The 18202-nt window shown below is 43.0% G+C and overlaps 1 protein-coding gene across 11 annotated transcripts in view; it reads right to left on the bottom strand.

The window, feature by feature from the left end:
* Positions 1 to 18202, bottom strand: part of KALRN (kalirin RhoGEF kinase) — a 780132-nt gene that overhangs the window by 213612 nt on the left and 548318 nt on the right. For all 11 annotated transcript variants that reach the window (XR_012154196.1, XM_073305138.1, XM_073305143.1 and 8 more), the window contains 8 exons: positions 16874 to 16943; positions 15882 to 15971; positions 9677 to 9769; positions 6460 to 6571; positions 5087 to 5277; positions 4581 to 4682; positions 3694 to 3836; positions 999 to 1101 (listed from right to left, as the gene is read on the bottom strand). Coding sequence is in view for 10 of the 11 variants with exons in the window: in XM_073305138.1 (XP_073161239.1) it covers positions 999 to 1101; positions 3694 to 3836; positions 4581 to 4682; positions 5087 to 5277; positions 6460 to 6571; positions 9677 to 9769; positions 15882 to 15971; positions 16874 to 16943 (904 nt within the window). In the remaining variant the exon portion in view is untranslated. The remainder of the gene's footprint in view (positions 1 to 998; positions 1102 to 3693; positions 3837 to 4580; positions 4683 to 5086; positions 5278 to 6459; positions 6572 to 9676; positions 9770 to 15881; positions 15972 to 16873; positions 16944 to 18202) is intronic.

The raw sequence follows: 18202 nt of genomic DNA, 5'->3' as shown, positions 1-18202 counted from the left end.
GCAAGAACACTTTCTACTCAGTGCCACTGGCAGCATGATAAAAACACCGATGAGCACATATACCATAGGTGATCCTGGAAAGTTCATTATTTTGCAAGTTTACATCGGTTTCAAAACCAAACAGGTGAAAAGGCATAAATACTCTTGGTGGATATGAAAAACCCAACTATATTAAACTGAATAAATTATTGTGATTAACAATACATCACTGCTGAATCAGTGCTTCTGAACAAAGACTTCTGGGCAACTGGAAATATGGCCAAAGATCACAGTTGGAGGAATTAGGGCAATATACCCAAGTCAATCCTCATAGCAGTAATGGAGCACCCAAACAGCCAAATCCTCGGATTGTTCAATAAATAAAACAATCATACACACACACAGAGCAACATACAACATTAAAATGGAATCTAATGAGCCTCAAGGGTACCACAGATATGTTCCACCATATGTCGAGAAGGAATGGATTCCAGAATCACCGTATCTGGAAGGAGAAGGCCTCCCAGGCTCTCATGATTACACAATGGAGTGGGGGTGGGGGGAGAGTTTGCATTTCAGTGCTGTTATATTAATTGCTGTGTGTGCACCCATGGTCCCTCCAATAGACTAGTTTTTGGCACTAATATGGCAATTACAGAAGATAACCAACTGTCTGGTAATTCACAATCTGGCTCACTCTGAGACAGTGCTAATAAGAAAAAAGTTGCTCTGAGCTGTGATTTTTCATAGCCTACTCAACCTCTAAATTTTAACACACAGGGCAGAGGCTGCAGCTCAGAACCAGCAACAAGAAGGGCAAACTATGTACCACAGCAATACTGAGGACAAGCACAAGAATAGCCAGATTTTTAATATCTCAGCAAAGGGGTTCCCAAGTGTAATACAGCTAAAGAACCTCTATAAAGGGTTAGTCTCTTTGTCTCTCTTTCTATTCTGCTTTTATCCTAAATTCTCTTGGGAAGAGTTAGCTGCAGTGCATATGCAGGGATAGATCCTACCTTGTCACTGTCCACTGTGTTCTGTGAGGTTCTGGATGCAATGGAAATGGTATCAGGCTGACTGCTTCCATCTCCTTGGCTGTCTGCATCATCTACTCCATCTCTGCACAGGGACAATGAGAAAACAACCCTGTTTACTTAAAGCACCAGCCTTGGGAAGTGCAAAAATTCACAGGTGGATTTGAGAACTGCCAATTCAGCACATTGGGCAGGATTTGTGCTAAGATTACCCCATTGATGGAGCTCATATTATTACACACTGTGTAATTTAAAATGATGTCACCTCTGCTGTAGGGTTAGAATTCTGCATATAATCACCATGTTTATTGCTGGAATAGGAATGGCCTTTGTGTCCATATTTACAGCAACGAAGGCTCTTGCTCCTAGAAATAGTTCCCTAATGAGGGTGGTAAGGCAGATATTTCACTCGAGTTAGATTTCTCACTTAACCAAAACCAGCCATCCAAATAATAGCATTGCTGTTCACGACACTGAAGTGAAGGGATATCTCTGCAGTCTCACTGTAATCCACATTTTCAGGAGTTTAAAACTAGCATAAAAATGACAGGATTGTAAAAAGAAAAGAAAAGAAAAGAAAAGATATAACCACATCAGTCTGTTGGCATAGGGTATTTTTTCCCCCTCCTGAAATTCTTTTCCGTTGAACCTCTTTCTGCCTCTTTTTAAGAATTTCTTTACTGAAATTAGTATACAAGGAATACAAGCAGCCTGTTACATCTGACAGGACTTTGATGTTGCCAACAAAGGTCTCACTCTTTCATTGGGATCTATGAGAGCAAACCCATCCATAAGCCCATGAAAAACTGTGAGGGCAAGGATGCTCCACTGTTTAGGGTGGTAGCCTGTGGTTCAATTTCCTGCTCTGCCAGAGATTTCCTGTGAAACCATAGGCAAATCACCTTTAAAAATCTGGGTCTTAGTCTCTCTGTGCCTTAGTTCTCCATCTGTAAAATGGGGATCAAAGCATTGGCCAACTTCTCAGGGATGTTATGATAATAAACATGTTAAAGATTGAGAGGTGCTCAAATGGGGGCTCTCATACTCCTGGCCATCTGCAGCCCGAGAACCTCCCCAATGGAGCAATTTTGGGGCCAAGTCTCTCTCTTGGCCCCACCTGCCACCCTGAGGTGCTTCCCAACCGCGAGTCTGCTGGGTGATTTACAATGTCCAGGGGCCCTGCCCACTACCGGGAGCGCAGCGGAGCTGAGCGGCTTCTGCCTGCTCACTCCACGTGTCTGCCATTCCCTCCCTGCAACCCTGGGGCGGGGCTGTACCGCCACGCACAGCCCCTGGCCCGAGCACCCTGTGGCCAATGGAAAGCTGCGGGGCGGTGCCTGGGAGCAGCAGCGCGTGGAGGCCCCCCAGCCCGCCGTGCCTTGGAGCCCCAGGTTAGCACTGCACCCCCCCGACCTCCTCCCCACACACCCCTCCCACCCCCAAAATCCCTCCCAGAGCCTGCACCCCTCCCCCTTCCCACACCCCCTTCCCACCCCCAAACTTGCTCTGAGAACCTGCAACCCCACCCCCTCCTCCTGCACCCCTGCCCCCGCCCAGAGCCTGCACCCAGCACCCAAACTCCATCCCAGAGCCTGCACCCCAGACCCCTTCCCCCACCCAAACTCCCTCCCAGAGCCCAACCTCTCACCCTTCTGCATCCAAACTCCCTCCCAGATCCTGCCCCCCAATCCCCCCAATCCCCCAGACCTCCTCCCAGACTCCCAAACTCCCTCCCAGAGCCTTAGCCAAGGTGGGGGGAAGAATTTGGGGGGGGCGGGTTCTGGGTGGCATGAGTGACGTTATTGGCCCGCTGGGAGGATTTGAGGACTGGCACTGGCCCTAAGGTAAACTGAGTTTGAGACCCCTAAGATGGACAGACTGACTGTACATGGGCTCAGGGGTCTGTTCTAATGGATCCCAATGCAAGGCTGGAACCTTAGTTAATGCAGTGAAAGGAACAATCCATTGTATATAATTTTTTCTAACCAGGTACTCCACCTTGTTGTCCACAAAAGTCCTGTTATTATTTCTTATTATTTGTCATGGACGGTAACACTGAAATGCTGAAGACCACTTATTATTTTTATTGTCACATGATACATAAAATCGAACAAGAAAAGGGAATACGCAGGCGCTTGTTTGTGAGAAGAAATAGACTCCTCTTCAGGTGGGGTCAGCAAGAGAAATATCCTTGGACTCAATGGGTAATTTTCATTCTGATCCAGCAGTTAATTCATTACATGTTATACATCACTCTAGTAGTTTGGGGGGGTTGAATATTTTTAATTTGAAAATGTTTGGTTTCCACAGAAAAGGTTTTCATTACATGTTTTCCTCCATTTCATGGTCAAAAAAAGCAAAGTTTGTCTGTGAAGACTGTGGATGGTTATCGTAAAAATGCTACGTGAATCTTGTAAAAAGCAAACAGACACTCTCCTGGTATGATACGGCAAAGGTCCACTGATTTCATGGATTTATACAATGTGAAAATCTGGCCCCTTATTTTTGTTTAGGACAGCTTGTCCAATCAAATTTTTTTCACTCAAACAGTTGAAGTTATTTTGAGAATTTCTATTCAATTAACTAATCTGAGCAAACCTGCACTGCTGAAGAAAACAGTTCCAACCGAGAATCAAGCTCCAAACAGGAGGGTTGTTTATGGAATCACTGAGGTTACCTTTTACTGTTATTTCTCTGCTTTGCTGGTGTCTTGGGGAGCTGGATTGGCTCCTTCAAAGCTCCTTTCAAATGAATAATCCTCTCCTGAATGACTTCCCGGATATTTTTGATCCATTCCTGTTTTGTTTCAATACTGGATGCCTGAAGTTCCAAAAGGCAAAACGATAGGCACATTATAATATTCTTGGCACGTCTCCTATGTTGAAGAGTCATGATTTGTTGATATTAACACATGATTGACTGTTTCACTGTTGGTTCCTCACTCCATTGTCACAGCAGCTGGAATACCTAATAAACCTAGCAGAACTGGAAGCGCATGTTTGCCATACCTACCTAATAAGTTCAACAAGCAACACGAGAGCAGTTAATCTCTAGATGTATATTTAATACAAGAAATAAAAAAATGCTCTCTGGTGAGGAAACAGGTTATCAGTGCACAGCTGGTATTTCTCAAACAAAATATCTAGTGTGAGTTCTTTTTTAAGAATTCAATCAGCGAAATGATTGTCAGCTCTGTGAGTTTGAAGAAAAGCACTACTGCCAATGAATCCAGGGGCAATCAACTGAACCAATTACAGTCCCCAATGTAAATACAAATTCAAACTCAGAATCATCCTGAGTTAGATTCTGCAGTGGCTCAAAACAGACCATAATAGGAAGAGGACTGCAGTGGACTGAGCAGCTGCATAATTGAACCCTCTTGAGCCAGGCTATATATTAGAACCAAATTCTGCCCCAAGATGCGGGCAGAATTGACCCCTGACTCCAATGGGAACTACATGCATGCTTCCAGGGAAAAAAATCCTACCTTTCACTTAGCACTTCCAGTCCCCAGTTGGGAATTTAATGCTTTGAAGGCAAAGAAAACAAGCTCAAAAGACTCACTTTCAGCACTGTTTTGTTGTCTGAGGATGGTGTCCGCCCGGACCACAAGGCAAATTTACAGGGATCTCCCTCGACGTGCTCTGTCACTCCCAGTTCTGAGGTCTAGTGAGAAGGAGAGATCGTACATTATGAATGGAGCCTCCTGGTTTCAAGAGATTTTACATTGTGGGGGAGCTCAGCTCCTCTGGTATGTTGTACACTGATAAAATAAACTGAAAACAAAGCCATAAGCAAGGGATGGCAAGGGAAAGGTGTTTGATCAGTTCAGACGAACCCCACTGCCACCATCCCAACCACCATGCACACTGTCATCTTTAATCTTTCCAGAAATGCTCTGAGCTTTGTTTTTCAGATATAGCAGGGCTCAGTGAGCCCTGACAAGGTCTGAGCATGGGGTTCCAGAATGCATAAGTATTCCAAACTCAATGCAGAGACAAACAAGCCTTCCCTTCCATCTCTACCTATAAAAAACCCAACCCCAGAATATCTCATTCTGGTAGACCTACCAGTAGTTTGTTCTTGTAAACATATTTAGTGTGTCCTGAAGAATCTTTGATTTCTTTGCTAAAAACCAAAGAGATTTCAAAGAGAAACAAGTGTCTCTCGCGACCTTTCCGAATGAGAGACTTGGGATCCCACACTTGAAAGGAATCCTGAAGGATGAGCTCTCCCTGAACATCCAGGTTTTCATCAAAGCCTAAATGAAACACAACAGAACATTTTATCCAGTTTTGTTCCTGGGACCAATATCCCCAATGATCAACAAAGCAGGGTTTTCACTGTTCAGAGGATTACAGTGTTATGAAAGAATAGGAACATAGAGTCGCATGCTTTATTATGCAACTAATTCTTGAATGGATATTAATGGAAAGGCACTGTCACAGTCAGAACATTGTTCACTTTATTCTCTGTTGCTTTGGATTGAATTGTTTCTGTGGTACTCAGTGTGCCATATATATTGGGTGAAATGTACCTATATTGCTGTCCTGTATGTACCTTTAGTGCTTTCCACTGTATTTGTGTGTGGTAATATTCATTAGGCAAGGGGAAACACGGTAAAGATTTTAATGGTGACAACTGTATATAGGGCAGCAATATATGGACTACTGTGCATGCCACCACAATCTTAATTACTTGTAAATGACACAGTAAAAACTTTAATGATGAACTCTGTACCATGTGGCAATTCAGAGCATTTTAGCTTAGCCTATCAAAATATGGGCAGTGTAACCAACGATAGGCAAACTTCAGAGGGCCTTTCTGATCTCACACCAATGTGGTTCGAGAGTAATTCCACTGGAGACGATGGAACTATATTAGTGTAAAACTGGTATGACATCAGAATTGGGCTTTATCAGTTTAGAGTTTAGGTTCAATTCATAAAAAAAAACTTCCAGATGCTTGTGAAAGCCTTAGATAAACTGTCCATAGCTCTTGATTCTCACAGGAACTGATTCTCTTGTAGTAATAGGGCATTTCTACTTTTGGTCGGAGACCAGAGTGAAAAACAATCAAATATTAGATTTCCAGAAACGGTTTGGCTCGAGGTTGTGTGTGTGTGTGTGTGTGTGTGTGTGTGTGTGTGTGTGTGTATTCTTAATTTTGCTGATGAGTTTGCCCATCAGCAATTTTAATCACCATCCCATGAGGTGCTGTGCAGATAGATGTAGGACATTGCTTCTATTACTTGCTTGAACACTCTTCTCCTTTTTACAGGTGTGACAAGTATTTCTGAGAAATCTCATGAGGAGTAGGGAAGCATCTGAGAGCAATGGGCAGTCAGCAATCACAAACCTGTCACTGCAAACTCTAGGCAACAAGACACCTCAGGATTAATTCCTGCATAGCTTTCCCCCTCATGATTTTGAGAATCTGCTACCTTCCAGCATGCTGACGTGCATGGCGTCGTTTGCCTTCTTGGGGACACTGAGCATCACTTCCAGGCCATCTTTGAGTTCTCCTTTGCCTTCTTCACAACAGGTTAAGAGTTCCTAAGAAGAAATGCAGGCCATATATAATTAACTTCTTTACAGGCAGAAAAATATACACTCATTTAAATTCAGATTACATTTCCCAGCCAAAAAGCCTTGTCTCCATGAAGTGTTGAAACAGGTTAATTAAAGGTGAGATTTAAAATGGATGAAGTTTAATTGCATCAAAGGCCATGTGGACACTCATATATCATAAACCTGGATTCAGTTGATTGAGAACTAGTTTAAGGTTCAACAAAATAGATCACCCTGAAACCAATATAAGAGTGTCTACACAGCAGTTTGCACTGATTTAACTAAGCCAGTTTAATTGAACCAGTTTAACTAAATGGTACAAATTCATCTATAGAGAGGGCCTAAAAGAGGCTTAAATTGTCTCTATTTCTAGTGAGATTTTACCCTACATATATTTTGTTTAGAATCATAGCAATGTAGGGCTGGAAAGGACTCCAGAGATCATTTAGTCCAGCCTCCTGAGCTGAAACAGGACCATCCATGACAGGTATTTGTCTAACCTATTCTGAAAAACCTCCAATGATGGGGAATCCACAGTCGTCCTTGGTAATCTATTCCAATGCTTAACCATCCTTATAATTAGAAAGTTTTTTTCTAATATCTAGCCTAAAACTCCCTTGTTGCAGATAAAGCCCATTGCATCTTGTCCTACCTTCAGTGGACATCGAGAACAATTCATCACCATGCTCTTTGTAACAGCCCTTAATATATTTGAGGACTATTATTGGTGTCCCCCATCAGTGTTCTCTTCTCTAGACTAAATATGTCCATTTTTAACCTTTCCTCACAGATCAGGTTTTCTAAAGCTTTTATCATTTTTGTAGCTATTTTCTAGATGGTCTCCAATTTGTCCAGATCTTCCCTAATGTGCGGCAACTGGAACTGGACACAGTACACCCGCTGAGGCCTCACCTGTGCCAAACAGAGTGGGACAATGACCTTCCATGTCTTATATGAGACTCTCCTATTGGTGGTTAGTTTTTAAGTGGATACTGTCTGATCAATTTTCAAAATCCAAGATCAATAGAAAATGTTCCCATTGTTAATTTTAAAGTTACTCTCATGAGTCTTTTATTTGTGTGTAAGTATTCCTGTGCTGTACCTGTCAACGTTTCAAAGAAAAAATTAAGCTGATATCCAGCGTCCAAAAAGAGGCAGATGTTGGGTAGGAGTCCCTATCCAAACCCAGGAAAACATCCAGATGTTTGCTATTATTAGAAACAGCTGAACTGTCATTAAAACATCTGACCAAAGTGTTCCAGAAAGCAAACTTACTGTATAAGAAAACACTTCTATCTCCCCTGGATTTTCCCCTTCTTTCCTTTTTCTCTTCTTAGGGCTAGACTGGATGTTCAGAGCTCATTTCCTGTGGAGAATCAGTCTCTCTGTGTCTACTTTTCCTCTTCATGCATCTTTTCTTCTGTTATTTGTAATATACCATATGCCTCCCCCTCAGAAGTTCTTCATCCTTTGCATTTTTCTCTACAAAACACTTTTTTCCCAAGATGTTTCTCTTTTCCAGTTCAGTCTTTCTCCCCTATCTACTTTTACAATTCAAGATTTCATTTTTCCTCTCCCCTTTCTATCACAGTTATTCCCTACCATTAAATCTCTCCTTATTTCTGTACCCACCTATGACTGATCCAACTGCCATCAAAGTCAATAGGAATCTTTCCACAGATTTCAGTAAGAGCTGTATTCGTCTCCCTCTCCTTGCCCCCTTGGGTCCTTTTGGGATGGGGCTCACCCTCAAATGCAAGTTGATGGCATAAATGTTTCAGAGACTGAGCTGGTGACAGAGTTAATTTGTTGGTATCACCCTCCATATTGAAGGTGAATTGAGAGCTCTGCCCTGCAGTGTAGGAAGCCTGAATACTGCAGCACTGCATAGTGTATAATACCCAGTAAATGAAAGTGACTAAACACAAGAGAAACTGACCATCTTATTTCCACTGACTGAGATGAATGAAATGCAAACAGTAAATAAACAGCATTAATGGTGAAAAGTAAATTGGAGCTTTGCAATTTTTACCAGTTTAATTGCTTATGTTATTAAAACACAGAGAAAGATTTTCTTTAATATATGATACTTAACCCCATGGTATGCATTTATAAAAACTTGGTAATTTCAATGCATTGGTAAAAGAACCTCTTGGGCAGAAATACAGTTGAGAAATTGGCTTGAATTTGCTAGAGGCATTATCAGATTCATTTATGATTTCCATATCATTTTACAAGACACATGTTCTGGGTGGGCCAACTTCTTCATTGCCTTCATTCATTGTGCAGTTATTTACACCTGAACAAAAGGTGTGCAAGCCACTAGCAGATCAGCATGGCAGTGTTTCACACTATATTTTAGGTACTTATTTGGCTGCCATTACCATAGAATCTATGTGCCTCACAATCTGTAATATATCTGTTTTCACAACACCCTGTTAGGTAGGAAGTGCTATTATCCCCATTTTACAGATGAGGAACTGAGATGCAGACTAATTAACCAACCAATTTTTAAAGGTGTTTATGATGCCTAACTCCCATTGTCCAAGGTTACACAAAAAGACTGTTGCAGCAAGGTCTCCCTAACCAGTGCAGCAAAAAGACTGTTGAACTTAGGTCTCCCTAACCACTGGATCATTCCTCCTCTTCTCACTGAGTCAGATTCTCATTTACAGCTCTTTTCCTGGCCCAACTTATTTCCACCTTAGCATCAGATCAGCTGCATTGGTCATTGTGTCAGCAAGTGAGGGGTGAGCCAAGGTTCCATCCACTCCTCGCCCCTCCTTTCCATTCCTTGCCACTTATCTGGAAGGGTGCGGGGGGCCCAGCTGCAGCAGCTGCTCAACCCCTCAGTAGGGTCTGACCATGCAGTTAGCTCCTAAAGGGGAGTAAGAGGGATCATTACACTCACTAACTCCCCTGCACAGGCTTACAGAGAGGCTCCTAATTGAACCTAACGTGACCAGTGCTAGACCCCCATATCTTGTGGCTCCAGGCTACTGTGCCTGCCAGTCAAGTTATTGACTCTCTCTGTGACCCTCTGTACCCCATCTGAACAATGTGGCTAATCAGACTAGATCATTACTGTACCTTCAGTAAAAGTTGGTATTTGGTGATCCTCTGGACGGGCTTGATTAAATAGGAGGAGATAGAGTTGGCCAGGCCGTGCCTTTGTTGAATTTCCTACAGGAGGTGAAAATAAGATGCTGTTAAATACAGGCATAAAATTTTTTTTACCCAATACCAGATGGAACCACCCATAACTAACTTTAGCCCTGGAGTTCTTACTTTAACTAGTTTTTAGTTCACACACATAAAGGACAACAATAGACCACAGGGTTATTTAGTGTTCTCTTCTGGTCTGTAAACAGGGAGAGCTCTGTGCAATCACTCCAGCTCGGACTCTGTTGAGTAAATAACACAGGTTTTGCCTTAGGATGTATTTATTGACATGTAAACTGTTTTTCCTTAGTCGTGAGGGTCTAAATCAGACCCTTAACATTAAATCCTGCATTAATGTCATGTCTGGGGTGGACCTTTATCATAATTCTTCACATTCTGGAGCATTTAGTTAATAACCTCCAGGATGCCCTGGGCCAGATTTTATGTTTCAGCATAACAGAGGAAAGGGAGGGGCCATCACAGATCCAGTTACAGCTCCCTTATTCTCTTCTTGGCCCCTAGCCATGGGTCAGGTGAGAGCCAGCCAGGACACTGCACTGACTTGCTCCAGTTGGTAATAGCCCCAAGGAGCATTCTGCCAGCTGAGGATCTAGCTAAAGCACAATGTAGTCTGACCCCTCCTCTTCCCCACCCGTGATATTTGCCCATCCCGCAACATTGTGTACCGGCTGGCACATGATTCTTTTCCTGGAACCAGTTCAGCACAGGTTGTTTGTACTGTCTGCGTAACTAAGCGTTTCTTTCCTCCTGTGTCCCAACTCTTGGGGCAGTAGGACACTCCAGAATGCACTGCCTTATGTGCTGCTGGTGAATGTTCACGAGGCACACTAGGCCCATGCACTATGGGATAGCTGCTCAGAAACAGTGAAATCTTCATACCTGCCCAGCCCTTCTACACTGAATAAGGCCAGAGTGAACCAGAGGGGTCCTAAAAGTCTCAGTTCCTACCGAGGGAGGATTTCCCCAGAATAGACATAGAGGCAGACAACTGCAAGACAGGTTTCAGAGTAACAGCCGTGTTAGTCTGTATTCGCAAAAAGAAAAGGAGTACTTGTGGCACGTGAGCTGTAGCTCACGAAAGCTCATGCTCAAATAAATTGGTTAGTCTCTAAGGTGCCACAAGAACTGCAAGACAGCCTCCAGAGGACTCCTTCACACAGCCTGGCATAGGAGACACACGAGGCATGGGGGTGAGGGCAGGAAGGACATATGGGGAGTGGGATCGCAGAACATGGCACTGTAGAGATTCTGGGCAGTGCTGCCACCCAGGGGTAACTCAGACAGTTATGCTTGGGGTTGTGAAGAAGCTTAAAGTCTCCTCCCCTCTTCCTCTGGGCTGCAAGTTCTGTGCTGCATCTCTAATAGGTGAAGAACAAAATCTCACCCAGTGTCTGATGCACTGATACAAAAACACACAGAAAGCAGGCGAGGTGTGGATGTGCAAACATAGTTATGAGGGAAGCAAAATTGCTGGGTGGACACAAGCTGAATGGTGGTGAGGTGTCGAAGGCTCTGGCTGGTTATATAGTCAGTCAGGAGTTTTAGCCAGGACAGGGCCTTAGAACACACAAAATGGCCATCCACACAAGGACCAGAGTATGGAGCTGCATCCTGAGCAGTTACTGCTATGTGATACTGCCGACAGGACATAAAAGATTTCACATACATCTGTAAAGTGGGATCTTTTGTAAAGCACTTGGATGCTGGAAAGCACTATATGAATTTGCAGCACTATATCTCTTGAAGAATTAACTAAGGAGACACAGGGATTCTGCCTGCTTCCTGAGGAAGAAAAACGTGCCTCTAGTTCATTGGAGACATTGTTCAAGAACACTCCATCCATGCGGAAATATGAATCCCTATAACACCGCCAAGGTCAGTGACCCTTACCATGTTGTGCTGTGTGCATGCTGGTCACGCAAATCAAAGGTGCCTGGGGGCAGCTCTATACTAACACTCTGAGCTTTTACTAAGATCGAAAGAAAAATATTTCAAGTGAGGGGAAGAATATGGGCAACTGTTTGAACCAGATCCTCCCTGTTTTGTACTTTCTCTGTGTCCTCTTGGGCACCCCGTCTGTCTATGCTCTGGCCAAATTTTCCTTGACATGCTCCAACACTCCCAGAAGGGGAACTTGCTCATGATAGTTTAAATAAGAAAGCAGTACTCAGCTCTGTTATTGTTTAAATTGCAGCAGATTCAGAGAAACAGTCCACGAGGCAGATGGAAGAGAGAAACAGGGATCAAATGTTTCTTATCTATGTCCCAGATCCTCAGCTGGTGTGAACTTGCATAACTCCACTGACTTCAAAGCCATGCTGATTTACACTAGCTGGGGATCTGGCCTGTATGACTAGCCACAGTTATATCTGGTGACTGTGGAGAATATATTGAATTAAAGAAGTGTCATAAGAAATTAACAAGTCTATTAGACATCAGTGATCTCTGAAGCTACTGGATGAAGAAAATATACACAATTTTAATGCTACACAGTTAGGTATTACAGAAGAACAGATATAAGAGGTGGAAGAGTTTGGTGAATCAAGTAACTTGTGGCCGTTAGAATTCACTGCTATTTTCAAAAGAATAAGGGTGCTGGTTCCAATGTCCCAACCAAATTACCAATTTGGGTAACTACATTCTGACTCCCTAACTTCTTCCTGTAGTTTCAGAGTTGATGTGGCAGTCTCCCTTGCTGCCTGTCCTATGCTGATCATTAGCAATGCCATGTGCTTTTAGGGAAAGATCTCTGAAATGGAAAGATTCCCATTGACTTGAATGGGTGCTCAATGAGGTCCTTTACTAGATTGCTACTTTACTCTCATTGGTGGCTGCATTTCTGTGGTGGATGGAGTGACTCAAGTGTTTGCAAACTTTGTGCAGTACTTTGAAATCCTCAGAGATACTATATACATGTTTCAGAGGAACAGCCGTGTTAGTCTGTATTCGCAAAAAGAAAAGGAGTACTTGTGGCACCTTAGAGACTAACCAATTTATTTGAGCATGAGCTTTCGTGAGCTACAGCTCACTTCATCAGATGTTTACCGTGGAAACTGCAGCAGACTTTATATACACACAGAAATCATGAAACAATACCTCCTCCCACCCCACTGTCCTGCTGGTAATAGCTTATCTAAAGTGATCAACAGGTGGGCCATTTCCAGCACAAATCCAGGTTTTCTCACCCTCCACCCCCCCACACAAATTCACTCTCCTGCTGGTGCTAGCCCATCCAAAGTGACAACTCTTTACATAATCAAGTCGGGCTATTTCCTGCATAGATCAAGGTTTTCTCACATCCCCCCCACCCCCATACACACACAAACTCACTCTCCTGCTGGTAATAGCTCATCTAAACTGACCATTCTCCAGGTTTAAATCCAAGTTAAACCAGAACATCTGGGGGGGGGGGTAGGAAAAAACAAGAGGAAACAGGCTACCTTGCATAATGACTTAGCCACTCCCAGTCTCTATTTAAGCCTAAATTAATAGTATCCAATTTGCAAATGAATTCCAATTCAGCAGTTTCTCGCTGGAGTCTGGATTTGAAGTTTTTTTGTTTTAAGATAGCGACCTTCATGTCTGTGATTGCGTGACCAGAGAGATTGAAGTGTTCTCCGACTGGTTTATGAATGTTATAATTCTTGACATCTGATTTGTGTCCATTTATTCTTTTACGTAGAGACTGTCCAGTTTGACCAATGTACATGGCAGAGGGGCATTGCTGGCACATGATGGCATAGATCACATTGGTGGATGTGCAGGTGAACGAGCCTCTGATAGTGTGGCTGATGTTATTAGGCCCTGTGATGGTGTCCCCTGAATAGATATGTGGGCACAATTGGCAACGGGCTTTGTTGCAAGGATAAGTTCCTGGGTTAGTGGTTCTGTTGTGTGGTATGTGGTTGTTGGTGAGTATTTGCTTCAGGTTGCGGGGCTGTCTGTAGGCAAGGACTGGCCTGTCTCCCAAGACTTGTGAGAGTGTTGGGTCATCCTTTAGGATAGGTTGTAGATCCTTAATAATGCGTTGGAGGGGTTTTAGTTGGGGGCTGAAGGTGACGGCTAGTGGCGTTCTGTTATTTTCTTTGTTAGGCCTGTCCTGTAGTAGGTAACTTCTGGGAACTCTTCTGGCTCTATCAATCTGTTTCTTTACTTCTGCAGGTGGGTATTGTAGTTGTAAGAAAGCTTGACAGAGATCTTGTAGGTGTTTGTCTCTGTCTGAGGGGTTGGAGCAAATGCGGTTGTATCACAGAGCTTGGCTGTAGACGATGGATCGTGTGGTGTGGTCAGGGTGAAAGCTGGAGGCATGCAGGTAGGAATAGCGGTCAGTAGGTTTACGGTATAGGGTGGTGTTTATGTGGCCATTGTTTATTAGCACTGTAGTGTCCAGGAAGTGGATCTCTTGTGTGGACTGGACCAGGCTGAGGTTGGTGGTGGGATGGAAATTGTTGAAATCATGGTGGAATTCCTCAAGGGCTTCTTTTCCATGGGTCCAGATGATGAAGATGTCATCAATATAGCGCAAGTAGAGTAGGAAGATTATTATTGCAGAGAGTATCTTTTTAGCAAGATGTGCTGGATATTGTCCAAATCTCATTAAGAAGAATTGGAAAGATGAATTTAATTTCTTTCATATTACACTGAGGGCCTGATTCTCCACTGTCCTTCAATTTGTGCAGTCATTTACACCACTGCAAAGTAAACACTAACCACATCAGAATGGGCAAGTTTTACAACCACTTTGCACTGGTGTAATTGACTTCACAAGGTATGGGACTATGGAGACCTTTTACCCTTCAGTGTTTCTGGCATGTCCTTTTTCTCCCTTTGCATACCAAGTTGTTTTTCAGCATAGTAGAATCCCTACCTTGGCCGCATAAAAACAGAACTTGCCGCTGCAAAACATCAAGATGCTGAAACTTTAACTAGCAGTATTAAGCACTATCAGAAGATCTCCAGTCAACATACGCGACTGATGGAAAAGCTTCGCAGAGCAAATGTGTTCATCTATGTGAACACACTGATAAACCTGTAAATCCCCTGAAATGTTCCATATCCCAGGGAAGCCACTTCTAAACTATTAAATAGGCATAAGTGCCACCTGCTGGTAAAACTATTTAACTGTCAAATATACTTTTAGGAAGAGGAGCTGGCTAATTTACAAAGAGCACTATGAGGTCCAGAGCAAATTATTTTTAAAAGAGAATATTATGCTCTTCATTTTTCTGGTTCACTTAAGAGCTCTAAATGCTGAATTTAACTGAAACAATTTAATCAATGGCCTGTAACGAGTTCACGAGTTGATTCATACAGTTATTACCATGGTACCAGCTGCATGAATAGGAACCCTGCTGACTGATTATATTTGTAACTGACGATATTTAGTGTTTAGGAAAGGAGATGTATGTAAAATTTTAAGGATAACCCACAGTGGTCCCTAAAGGACTGGAGTAACAGAGTGTTAATATGGATGAGAGATAGCCCAGACTCCAGAGGTTCAATGAACGCATTTAGTTCAAATAAAGAATCCACAAGCATGCATGTTTTGTCTGAGCCACCTCTGTCTTCAAAGCTGGGGCTGGATCCTGCACACACTTATTACCAGGCTTAGCGCTTTACGGCTAGACATAGTCCAGCTGAAATCAATGTGGTCACGTACTGTCATGTTTAGGCAAGTGTTTAGTAACTGTTTGCAGAATTAGCTTCTTATCTTGGATGTGCTGTGAGAAGAGATCCCCTTATTGGATTTTGGCACTTCAAGGTATAAATATAATGAGCTCAGAGTCTCTTGTTTGATTTTGTCACTGGAACTGGAAGGCCAGAGGAAATCTGAACCATCCAGAACCTTAAAATGATTTGATTCTAAAACCAGATGAAGGTTCCCATAAGGATTGCCCAATCCTACTAGGACCAACTTTCCCCAGTGATGAAGACTGCACATCACACAATGCTCGTATACATTATCCAGCGGGAGGGAAACCATTATGTGACATTTGCAATGGAAAGAAAGAATCAAATACCAAAGAAGGAGAAAGGACAAATGTTAAAATTTTATAATATTCTTTTTCAGCAACAGTGTGTGCTATGATGGAGAACGTCAAGAGCTGCTTACATCAAAGAAAGTCCCTCCATGCTCCAGGATGAGCTGGCTGGAATCAGGCTTGTTTTTGCAGTAGGTGACATATATCTGAAATTTATCTGCCTGTGAAAACAAACATCAAGGGAAAAGCAAGATAAGCTATTGCTCTGCTCCCACAATCACCCATTAAGACTCAGCAGGATAAATACATGCAGTAAACCAGTTCCTCTTACTGTAATGAGAGTATTGCAGGTTAAATAGAAAAATAAAAGGCAAACTGTTCTTCCAGCTGAGGTATACGAGGTGCACCAAATATTAGACCTGTATGCTTGTCTTTAACAAATCTACAGGTATCAGAGAGAAGGCTCAGGCAAACGTTTTCAGCTTTATTCTGGGGTACTGAGTAAGTGTTAGACTCTGCACACACCAGTCCCTTACAGAAGATGGGCCATTTAACAACAGATTGTTGGTAAAACATGAACAATGTCTGAAAACATTTACTTCTGCCTTGAAGCAATTGTTACAGAGTTAAGGGCTATATTTTGTCACAAGGACACAGCCCACCACTGTGGGGCCACAGAGACTTCTCAGGGAAGGAATTATGGCTCAGGGGTTCATGACACAAACATCTACTCTGGATACCTGAGTGCTGAATGGAGCCACAATGCCCTCCCTACTTCCACTTTGCTCCCGGGGGAGGTAGTAATTTACTGTTGGCTATATCACTTATCACCCAGACTGGCTCAACTGTGTTGGCCAGTGAGTGCAGGAAAGCTGGGGGTGGGGTGGGGGTCAAGGGAGGGAGTCAAGGCTCTAGTTTCCTCTGCTGCAGGGAAGGAGCAAACAGGAAGGCAGCGTAGAGCTGTGTTCCCTTTACTTCTCTGTGCGGATGTGCACTCCAAGTCACAATATAGCTCTAAGTGTCCTCTACTCATCACTAGGAAAGTATCATTTGCACCAATCTCTAGCTTGCTTCTGGTTGGGTTTGAGGAGATAATAAATAGTGAAGCAGGAAGCCTCATTACCCAGGTGACAAAGCAGTGACCCACGTCTTCAGGCAGTTGTTCATATTTCTCTAGTTCTTTCAGGAAAATGCTGAAAATGTGAGAGACAGCTAGAGTTAGTTACTCTGTATAGCTGAATATCTGCACCATGCTAAGATTACCGTTAAAAGTATCTTTATTACAAAGCTAATCAAATGTGTTTTATGCCCTGGCCATTGAAAAAGTGTGTTACTGTCAATGGATGCTTTTTTCTTTGAACACGACTGCTCCATCTGAAACGTTTGCTCCATGGCTCAACAACAGATAAAAAGATGACAATCCTTAGCACTGGGATAGTGCTGTAGAGGCAACAAAGCACTGTGCAGGCATGAACTAATTCACCTGCACTGCAACCTTGTCAGGGAGATAATATTTAGAGTGGAGTGGGAAACAGTTTTCCCATCTGTGAAAATTTCAAAAATGTTCCCATTGTGCATCAGGACAAAATGGTGGGGGGGAGAGAGAGAGAGAGAGACTCACCCCAAAATAACCAATACCCCAGTGGTTAGAGCACTCGGCAAATTCCAGTCCTTGCTCTAATTCAGGCAAAGCTGGGTCTTGAATCTGAGTCTTGCAAGTCAAAGGTGAACACTCTCACCACTGGGCGGTTGTGGAACATTTCTCACTCTCTAAGAAACCTGAGAAATCTTCCCAAGGAAAGTTTCGTCAAAACTATTTCCCATGAAAAGTTCAAATTTCAATGAATTGGCATTTTCAGTCAAAAACACCTTTTGTTGAAAAATTCCCAACCACCTCTAGTGGCATTATCCCTATTTTACAAATGGAAAAATGAGGCAGAGAAGTTAAGTGATTTACCCAACTTTACACAGTGTGTCAGTAGCAGAGCAAGGATAGGAGCTCAGAAGTTTATGGCTTCTGAGCCTGAACTCAGTCTACTACACCACAATCCCTCTATAGTATTTTAGGCTAAATTAGGCAATGGTAGCAATTGAGAGAATTGAGGGCAAGTCTCAAGTTATCAGCCAGGGCCTTGGGACTAAACTCACTCCCTAGGTCAGCAGTGCAAGGGATGTTCATCCTCTGCTGAAAGATGGAAAATTTCACATCTCTCAAGTTACTCCTCTGGCTTAAGGGTCACTGAACAGAATGAATAGGAGGGTGTGAAAACAGTTGTGTGTGCTGTGCACTACGGTTTTCTACAATAGCAAATCCTATAGGATCTCCCGGATACAAACATCAATTGCTGCAAAACAAACATAACGGGTGGGAGGGACACCACAATGGGAGAAAGGGGAATTGGGGTGAAAACCAGACCACCGCATTGCTCAAGTACTTAGCAAATAGAGGTGG

Source organism: Lepidochelys kempii, chromosome 11, assembly GCF_965140265.1.
Source record: "Lepidochelys kempii isolate rLepKem1 chromosome 11, rLepKem1.hap2, whole genome shotgun sequence".
NCBI lineage: Eukaryota > Metazoa > Chordata > Testudines > Cheloniidae > Lepidochelys > Lepidochelys kempii.
This window is presented reverse-complemented; position numbering and strand designations above follow the sequence as displayed.